Source organism: Balaenoptera acutorostrata, chromosome 19 (genome assembly GCF_949987535.1).
Source record: "Balaenoptera acutorostrata chromosome 19, mBalAcu1.1, whole genome shotgun sequence".
NCBI lineage: Eukaryota > Metazoa > Chordata > Mammalia > Artiodactyla > Balaenopteridae > Balaenoptera > Balaenoptera acutorostrata.
The window spans coordinates 65,230,640-65,240,468 of record NC_080082.1 but is presented as its reverse complement, the minus strand read 5'-3'; the positions used below and the strand labels follow the sequence as shown (position 1 = coordinate 65,240,468).

Genomic DNA, 9,829 nt, shown 5'->3' with positions numbered 1-9,829 from the left:
AGACGTGTAAATGCAATAGTACTCAAAAGTGTGCTTGTTCAGGTGTAGAGGTTGGTATAAATGATTAAATCTCTATCAAGGGAAGAAAAGAAAATCCTATCCAGTCCTTCCTAGATTAAGTGGGTGTATGCTTAAGTAAGTGGGAGGGGCCATCCCAGCTGATCATATAAAGCCAGCCTCGCCAGGGCTGTTTATCTCTCTTTTGGTGGAACCAGGCTTCGGAGCTCCCTTCCAAGATGGCCGAAGACAATTCTCCATACAGTAAGTTCCTCACACATCAGACTGCAGTTGTGGTTTCCTTGGTTTGGGGCGGGGGGGGTGGGTGGGTTGGGCTGAAAACATAATGGGCTTGTTAGAAGTTGTGTGAGTCCCATTTTTCAAACTTTTAAATAACTGTGCTAGGGTAAGGGAAAATCAGTTTCTCTCATGTAATATGAAAATATGCTGTTTTCTGTGCATCTGAGCATTGGGAATTTCAGAAAGATGCAGGCATGTAAGAACTAAACAATACAAATTATTGTTTAGGGGAGGGAGATGGGAGGAAAAAATAGATGGGAAGAAGAAAAAGGAGAGAGACACACTAAAAGAAACTAAGGGAGGCATCAAAAAGTCCTGAGACCAGAATGTCTTTGGAATCAAAGTAGCTTCCTGATTTCTCTCTCAAGACTGAACTTTTTCTCCTGAACTTCCAGCTTTGTCTACCTAGCTGCTTACTCGTCTGTAACAGGCATCTCAAACTCAACACGTCCCAAACTGAACTCCCGATGTTCAGACCCAAACTCTTCCTCCTACTGTTTTCCTTGCACAAGAAATGTCAATTGTTCATGCCAAAAACCTAGGAAACATCCTTGACCTTGTCTTTCTCTCATAACCTATATCTAATCAGGCTGAAAATTCTATTGGCTTTAACGAAATATTTTAGGGATCTTCTGACCATTTCTTGGACTGTTTCCACCATCGTCACTGAATTATTTTTTTTATAAATCTATTTATTTTATTTTATTTTATTTACCTTTTTATTTTAGGCTGCGTTGGGTCTTTGTTGCTGCACGCGGGCTTTCTCTAGTTGCGCCGAGTGGGGGCTACTCTTAGGTGCGGTGCACAGGCTTCTCATTACGGTGGCTTCTCTTGTTGCGGAGCACAGGCTCTAGGCGCGTGGGCTTCAGTAGTCGTGGCACGTGGGCTCAGTAGTTGTGGCTTGTGGGCTCTAGAGCTCGGGCTCAGTAGTTGTGGTGCAGGGGCTTAGTTTCTCTGCGGCATGTGGGATCTTCCCAGACCAGGGCTCGAACCCGTGTCCCCTGCGTTGGCAGGCGGATTTTTAACCACTGCGCCACCAGGGAAGCCCTCATCACTGGATTATTGCAAGAATTGATCTCTCTGCTTCCATCCTGGCCCTGGTTTAATCTGTTCTCAACCCTGTAGCGCAGTGTGATCTTATCAAACTGTCAGATCAAGTCTTTTATCTACTCCAAACCCCTCGGTGACTTCCCACCATACTAAGAGTCAAAGGCACATGGTCGGAAGAGGTCCTATATAATCTGCCCTGCCTGAGAGGTCTAGGACCTCATCTGTTTCTGCTTTGTTTCCTCTTCTCCAGACTTATAGCCTTCTTGCTCTTCCTATCTATCTTATTTCTCTGTCATTTTTTCCTCATTACTTTGGTCTTATGCATAAAATTCTATCACGGGAATATACCATATTTTATTTATCCATTCTCCTAGCAATGGGTATTCAGTTGCTTCAGCTGTTACTACAAACAGCATTCTGAAAAATGTCATGTAGATGTAGGCAAGAAATGGATTGCAGGGTTACAATTACTTACTATACATAATTTAAACAATCATACCCTCATTGCCCTACAGATTATCTTAAATAAATTACATTCCACCCAGCTCTCAAGAAGGGTTCTGATCTCCCCACCTTACCCCCCATCATTGCAAGCTGCTGACTTTTTATCTGGTTTTCTACCTTTTTGAACTGAAGGTTTCAATTACGATATCTTCAGTTCCAGCAATTTTTCCCATTATGCATTTTGGTATCTTATTTAGTATATAACTTTTTCTATCTCAATGTAACATAGATTTTCTTGTACATTATCTTTCTATTTTTAGCTTTCATATGTATTTAATTTTTTGGCATTTATTTTTATATACTGTATATTATGTGACCCAACTTAATTTTTCTTCATATAGTAAGTCATTTTCTGTATCAAACACTACCCTTTCACATTGATTTTGGAGGCTATAGCTATCCCAATTCTAAGTGTGGACTTTAGTTACTAATAATGTATCAATATTGATTCATTAGTTGTGACAAATGTACAGTACTGATATAAGATGTTAATAATCGGGCTTCCCTGGTGGCGCAGCGGTTGAGAATCTGCCTGCTAATGCAGGGGACACGGGTTCGAGCCCTGGTCTGGGAAGATCCCACATGCCACGGAGCAACTGGGCCCGTGAGCCACAACTGCTGAGCCTGCGCGTCTGGACCCTGTGCCCTGCAACGGGAGGGGCCGCGATAGCGAGAGGCCCGCGCACCGCGATGAAGAGTGGCCCCCGCTTGCCGCAACTAGAGAAAGCCCTCGCACGAAACAAAGACCCAACACAGCTAAATAAATAAATAAATAAATAAATAAATAAAGTAGCTATTAATTAAAAAAAAAAAGATGTTAATAATAGGGGAAGCTGGGTGTGCAATATATGGGAACTCCCCATACTATGTTTATTTTTTAAATGATATTCATTCATTTATTTATTTATTTAAATTAATTAATTCATTTATTATTTTATTTTTGGCTGCTTTGGGTCTTCGTTGCTGTGCGCGGGCTTTCTCTAGTTGCGGTGAGCAGGGGCTACTCTTCGTTGCGGTGTGCAGGCTTCTCATTGCAGTGGCTTCTCTTGTTGTGGAGCACGGGCTCTAGGCGCGCAGGCTTCAGTAGTTGTGGCTCGTGGGCTCTAGAGTACAGGCTCAGTAGTTGTGGCGCACGGGCTTAGTTGCTCCGCGGCATGTGGGATCTTCCCGGACCAGGGCTCGAACCCGTGTCCCCTGCATTGGCAGGTGGGTTCCTAACCACTGAGCCACCAGGGAAGCCCCTCACCTGCATTTTCTTGACTCATATTGTTCTTGATCCATATGAACAGAACACACCAATTTTTCATGTTGTTTGAAAACGGAAGACCTTGACTCCCTAGTCATGGCATTCAGATCAGCTGAAGAAGTTCAAGAATCACCCTTGTGTGCTTAAGGGCTTTATAATTGAGAGTTCTTTCCTCCTGGGTTCTCGTGGATTCAAAATGAAAAGAGGAAATGAGAGACAAGCTTGAACCTGAAGTTTGAATACATAAAATGGCCTATTTAATGCTTCCTCCTAATCTTTCCACAGAGGCCGTGGCCACAAAGTGTAGACGCAGCCGCACCAAATTCACAGAAGAGCAATTGAAAATCCTCATCAATGCATTCAACAAAAAACCTTACCCGGGTTATGCCGCCAAACAAAGACTTGCTTTGGAAGTCAACACTGAAGAGTCTAGGATCCAGGTAAGTTACAAGTTCTGTATCTCCAAGACGAGAAATAGAAAGGGAGGGGGGAACCATTCAGTGGGCACATATCATGTGCCAGTGTGACAAGGGCTTTTTAAAATTTTTTATTTTATTTTATTTATTTATTTATTTTTTATTTTTTTGTTTTGTTTTGTTTTAACTTTTTTTGGGGGGGGTTATTTTTTTTTTTTTTTTTAATTAATTAATTTATTCATTTATTTTTGGCTGTGTTGGGTTTTCGTTTCTGTGCGAGGGCTTTCTCTAGTTGCGGCGAGCGGTGGCCACTCTTCATCGCGGTGCACGGGCCTCTCACTGTCGCGGCCTCTCTTGTTGCGGAGCACAGGCTCCAGACGCGCAGGCTCAGTAGTCGTGGCTCACGGGCCTAGCTGCTCTGCGGCATGTGGGATCTTCCCAGACCAGGGCTCGAACCCGTGTCCCCTGCATTGGCAGGCGGATTCTCAACCACTGCGCCACCAGGGAAGCCCGGGGGGGGTTATTTTTATTTATGGCTGTGTTGGGTCTTCGTTTCTGTGCGAGGGCTTTCTCTAGTTGCGGCAAATGGGGGCCACTCTTCATTGCAGTGCGCGGGCCTCTCACTGTCATGGCCTCTCTTGTTGCGGAGCACAGGCTCCAAACGCGCAGGCTCAGTAAGGGGCTTTTTTTAAAAAATATATTTATTATTTATTAATTTGGTTGCACCGTGTCTTAGTTGTGGCACATGGGCTCCTTAGTTGCAGCAGGCGGGCTCCTTAATTGTGGCTCACGGGCTCCTTAGTTGTGGCATGCGAACACTTAGTTGTGGCATGCGTGCGGGATCTAGTTCCCTGACGAGGGATTGAACCTGGGCCCCTTGCATTGGGAGCGCGGAGTCCTAGCCACTGTGCCACCAGGGAAGTCCCGTGAAAAGGGCTTTGAGTGGCATGTCCTACTTGACACTCAGAATGAACTCCCAAGGATGTTGCTCTTAATCTCACTTCACAAATGTGGATACTGAGGGTGAAGGAGCTCCCAGGAGTGGGCAAGAAATATGTAGGTACACCTCCAGAAAAGATGAGGTATGTGGTGTGGTGGCACACTTATTCCAGGGTGTAAATCCAAGTAAGTCATTATAAGCGACGTGGTCACAGATAGGCAAGTGTCTGACGACATGGTAAGATTCCAGAGGAATTGTGGGTGATGTGAGGGTTAACCTTCCCCTTTCAGTGAAATACAATAGACCAGGGAGTAGTGGACTGGTGTGCCATTGCAGATTTAGGCTGGAGGGGGTTCTTAAATACATAATAATTGCAGCATCTATTTATTAACTTAAAAAGATTATTATAGCAAGTCATGTTGGGACCAGGTCATGAAGATGCTAAATGCCAAGCCTTGATCTAAGACTTAGTCAAATGTGACAGGGATCAGTAATAATAATCCTGAGCTTAGGGATCATAAGAATCACTCACACACACACCCCCTTTTTTTTTTGGCCACGTCGAGGCATATGGGATCTTAGTTCCCCAACCAGGGATTGAACCCATGCCCCCTGCAGTGGAAGCACAGAGTTCTAACCACTGGACTGCCAGGGAATTCCCAGAATCACTCCCTTTGGAGAAAGGCAGCAATGGGGCTGAGATGACATAAACATGCTTAATTCTCTCATTTTCTTTTCCTCTTGTAGATCTGGTTTCAGAATCGAAGAGCTAGGCACAGGTTTCTGAAAAGACCTGAGAAGAACTTAGACTTAAGACAAGACCGAGTTTACCCTGAAGAGAATATTCAAGGTAAATAGCCTGCTCCAGTCCTGCTACCCAGCAGAGCCTCTTGGGTATCCAAGTGCCTTTTTATAGTGAAGCCAACTACTGCTCTGAGTGGGAAAAGAATGTTTTCTCCTACAGAGCCTCCTGTTCAGGGTCTTTGGTAGCAAAGGGCTCAACATGGCCCCTGGAAATTCTTCCCCACGAGGTCCAGGGACCTTCTGAGGCTTACCTGATTTGCACTGGAGTCCAGCAACTCAGCCAAATATTGCCTCTCCTCTAGAACCTTCCGTCTTGAATAGGCTGGGACAAGGCCCTCCCAAGGAGAGGCAACATGTTCCAAGTTAGATGGTGGGATGTGTTTGGGTTCCTTGTTTTAATATGTAAACTGATCTCAAATGTTCCTCTGCCTTCAATCTTTCACCTCCTCCAGGTATGAGAGACAGACGATGTCGTACCAGCTACACTTCTTCCCAATTACAAACTCTCATGAATGCGTTCATGGAAAACCCTTATCCTGGGATTGATTCCAGAGAGCAACTTGCTGAAGATATTGGGGTTCCAGAGTCTAGAGTCCAGGCAAGTGATAAGGAATTTGATATTGGTAGGAACATATATAATGAGACATCTCGGAATGACTTCTCCAACAGGGATTAATTCTCATAGATATCATAAGCAGGACAGATGGGAAAATGGGATTTCTGGTTTGGATACAGGGCTACATAGGTGCAGCTCTTCCAAAACAATCAATCATTCATCTGTAGAGTGGTATCAATATATGCCTTCAGGAAGGAGGTCAAAGTTCAGTGCTATTAGGTGACTTTTCTAAAGTCTGGTTTTGGGGCTCCTACAATAGACCTGTGTTTATTCTACTTGGAACCTCTGAAAACCAAAAGTAGTAGCTGTGAAACATGAGGGGTGTGTGTGTGTGTGTGTGTGTGTGCACAAGCAAGGGGTAGCAATTAATTACGTCTTATGGAAAGAAAAATGTCTTCCTTGGGACATCCCTGGCGGTTCAGTGGTTAAGTGTCTGTGCTTCCACTGCAGGGGGCACAGGTTCGATCCCTGGTTGGGGAACTAAGATCCTGCATGCCACGCGGTGCAGACAAAAAAAAAAAAGAGAAAAAAGAAAAATGTCTTCCTAGAAGATATTACTCTATCCTGCATCATGGAATAAAAATAGGTGTTTTAGAGAGGAAGAAAAGAAGTGGAAAGAGAATTCCAGGCAGAGGAAAGAGTTGCAATATAGGCATGGCACTTTAGGGAAAGACTAATACTTGTAATGAGGGGATCGTGGGGACTTTCAGGATATGAAACCCATCACTAGATCATAAAAGGACTCGGTACAAGATTCAGAATCTTGAGCTTTATCTTGAGACATGATAGACTTTCCCAGACATCGTATGGAATGTCAATGATTTGGGAATTAGGCCTAAAAGAAGCCACCTCTTCCTCCCCTTTGCCTTATGAGAAGAGCAGTGGTGAGGCTTGCATGACATCAATTGTTTTCATTAAATCTCTTTGTTTTACCCACTTAGATTTGGTTTCAAAACCGAAGATCTAGACTCCGTATCCAGAAAAAAAGAGAACCTGAAGAAGCTTCAGCCCAAAGACAAAACCAGGGACAAGATCTCTGAGACGGGGGCATTCAAGGTAGCAGCCTGTTGTTCCCAATTTGGCTCACAAGCGAAGTCTCCTGAGTGCTCAGTCCTTCCACATGGTGTAGTCAACTCCAGCTTCCTCTCAGGAGGTGGACGATGTTTCCACACATGTGTCTCCAGAGAGTCAGGGGCTTGATTGGTCACAGCCCCTGAAGGCTTTTCCCAAGTCTGTGGTCCTCCCAAGGAATTCCACTGCTCACTTTTCAAGCTCTGAACTGGAACCCAGACAACCCATTAGTATGTGAGCTTTGTTCACTGATGTTTTCCCAGTGCCCGGCACATAGTAGACAATCCATAAACTTTTGTGGCAGGTGTGACCAAGTGAGTGGAGGAATGAATCCTCAAGCGTGTTCTGCCAGGGGCCGGCTAATGCATGGCTTTCCCAAGAGGTAGGAGGTTCCATATTTGACTGGAAAGGTGGGAAAGAGTTGACCTCCCTTTTTGTATGTATAAATTGGCTTCTTCGATTTTTCTTTCCCTTTCTTCTTTAGGTTTACAGAATGGTACTCCCTAGTGACTGTTTTATTTCCCTGGAGCCAGAACAAGGTGAACAGAGAGACAAATTCAACATAAGCTTCTCCATCTTACACAATTCTGAGAACTCACCTCAAGGAAGTGGGAACAAACTGATCCTGGAATTGAAGATTAACTGTACTTAAAACAATCAAGATCATGCTGATCAGACCACCACGTGAACAATTTCAAGATGATTGTCAGGGCTTCCCTGGTGGCGCAGTGGTTGAGAATCTGCCTGCCAATGCAGGGGACACGGGTTCGAGCCCTGCTCTGGGAAGATCCCACATGCCGCGGAGCAACTAAGCCTGTGCACCACAGCTACTGAAGCACACGTGCCTAGAGCCCATGCTCCACAACAAGAGAAGCCACCCCAATGAGAAGCCCACTCACCACAACGAAGAATAGCCCCTGAGCGCAGCAACGAAGACCCAATGCAGCCAAAAATAAGTAAATAAAAGAAAAAAACATGAACAGAGTCTTTCTGATTTAATAAATGTGGTCCTCAAAACACTGGTACCTATTTATTTGATGGCATTAATAAGTTAGAACGTATAATGTAAACCTATATCTTAATCACAACAGAACCAAACTATAAGGATAAATTTCAAGAGAATATACATGGCCCAAATGAAGAAACTTAAAATATTACACTAAGGCACCTAAAAGAAAACATGAATATTGGTAAGAGTCCTCAGGTAGGAAAGAAAGAAAATATCCAAGGACCAGAAGAAAGACTGTCTGATATGACGCTGGGGAGGAGGTTGAAGCTAAGTAAGGTGGGGGCCGGTGGGGTGGCAGGAGAGGTAGCCCTTTGTGGGAATTTGAGATTTAACAGAAAGGGAAAACGATGGGCCATTGAACGGTTTATAATCTGTTTAAGCACAAAAGGGCATCCATTTGGAGAATAAGCAGTGCAAGTAAGAGAGGAGGCTCACGGAAGAGAAGTTGGGGCTGTGAGTTAGAGGATAACATCAGTTTTAGATACTTCAGGGTTAAGATGCATGTGAAATGTCCCCTCCACCTCATCTGCTGGGAAACCCCTGAATCTGCCTGTGGGACGGCAACTCTCAAGGTAAAGATAATAATGAACATATCCAATCACTTTGTGCTGGGCAACCTTCTTTTTTTTTTTTTAAATTAATTAATTAATTTACTTATTTTTGGCTGTGTCGGGTCTTTGTTTCTTTCTTTTTTTTTTTTAAATTTATTTATTTATCTATTTATTTATGGCTGTGTTGGGTCTTCGTTTCTGTGCGAGGGCTTTCTCTAGTTGCAGCAAGCGGGGGCCACTCTTCATCGCAGTGCGCGGGCCTCTCACTATCGTGGCCTCTCTTGTTGCAGAGCACAGGCTCCAGACGCACAGGCTCAGTAGTTGTGGCTCACGGGACTAGTTGCTCCGCGGCATGTGGGATCTTCCCAGACCAGGGCTCGAACCCGTGTCCCCTGCATTAGCAGGCAGATTCTCAACCACTGCGCCACCAGGGAAGCCCCTGCAGCTTTTATTGGCGTTCATGAGATCTTCTGGAAATTGTAGTTGAAGAGGTCTGATAAGATTAGAATAGGTGGGGCTTGCTGCTTCTGATGGGATATGAGTGCTGTCTTTGTTTCCTGACTGGATTAAGATGTTGGCATGAGGTGGGTGGGGCTGATTAAATTTATTATGTTGGTTCATTTACACCATCAAAAGTACTCAGGTCTTTTCATTTCCAGTACACCCAAGGAGAAGAAGAGGTCATAGGCACTGGGAATCAGCCTAGACAGTTTATACCAGATTCCACTGGAGGTAGACTGTTCTTTTTGCTGCCTTAGAAGTCAAACGTTTTAAATTTGTATGTTGGAGTTTTGAATTTTCATGTTAGAAAGTGGTGTACCCAGGACGCCCCCAATACTTTCAATGGCCTCGAATCCTCGGCATCATGGGACCATGGTTACATTCTGACCTTATCATTTTCCGTTCTCAGCTTTCTTCTCTGTGCTCTAGCTGAGCCCATCTTTGCCTCATGGTCTTGGTACAGGCTCATTTCAAAGGTGCAGTCGAACTTCTGCTTCTTTTTTTCTCAGTTTATCTCTATGGTATATACCAACATCTTATCTGTACCCATGTATTAGGTTCCTCTTACCCTCTTCAATATTTATTCTATCAACTTTGTGTGCCTTCCTGGAGACATTCCCCCTGGAGGCCTCCATGACCCGGTGGACCCCTTGCTATCACAGCTTGCTCACAGCCTCACGCTGGGGTGTCGTCTCCCCTTGTTGAGTGTCCTTGTTTCTGGTATCCTCTCTCTTGGTTTACTGCCTCATTTTGTGTGTTCGCTCCTCCAGTAGTTTCCAGACAAACAGTACGTGAAAAGCTTTAAAAAATACTATGTGCACTTT

General features: G+C 44.4%; 1 protein-coding gene across 1 annotated transcript; it reads left to right on the top strand.

The window, feature by feature from the left end:
• The first annotated feature begins 236 nt into the window (after positions 1-236).
• DUXA (double homeobox A) lies at positions 237-6,913 on the top strand. The gene is made up of 5 exons (XM_057533753.1): positions 237-261; positions 3,383-3,537; positions 5,201-5,303; positions 5,710-5,855; positions 6,815-6,913. The coding sequence occupies exons 1-5, from the start codon at positions 237-239 to the stop codon at positions 6,911-6,913; spliced, it is 528 nt and encodes a 175-aa protein (XP_057389736.1).
• Positions 6,914-9,829: the final 2,916 nt, after the last annotated feature.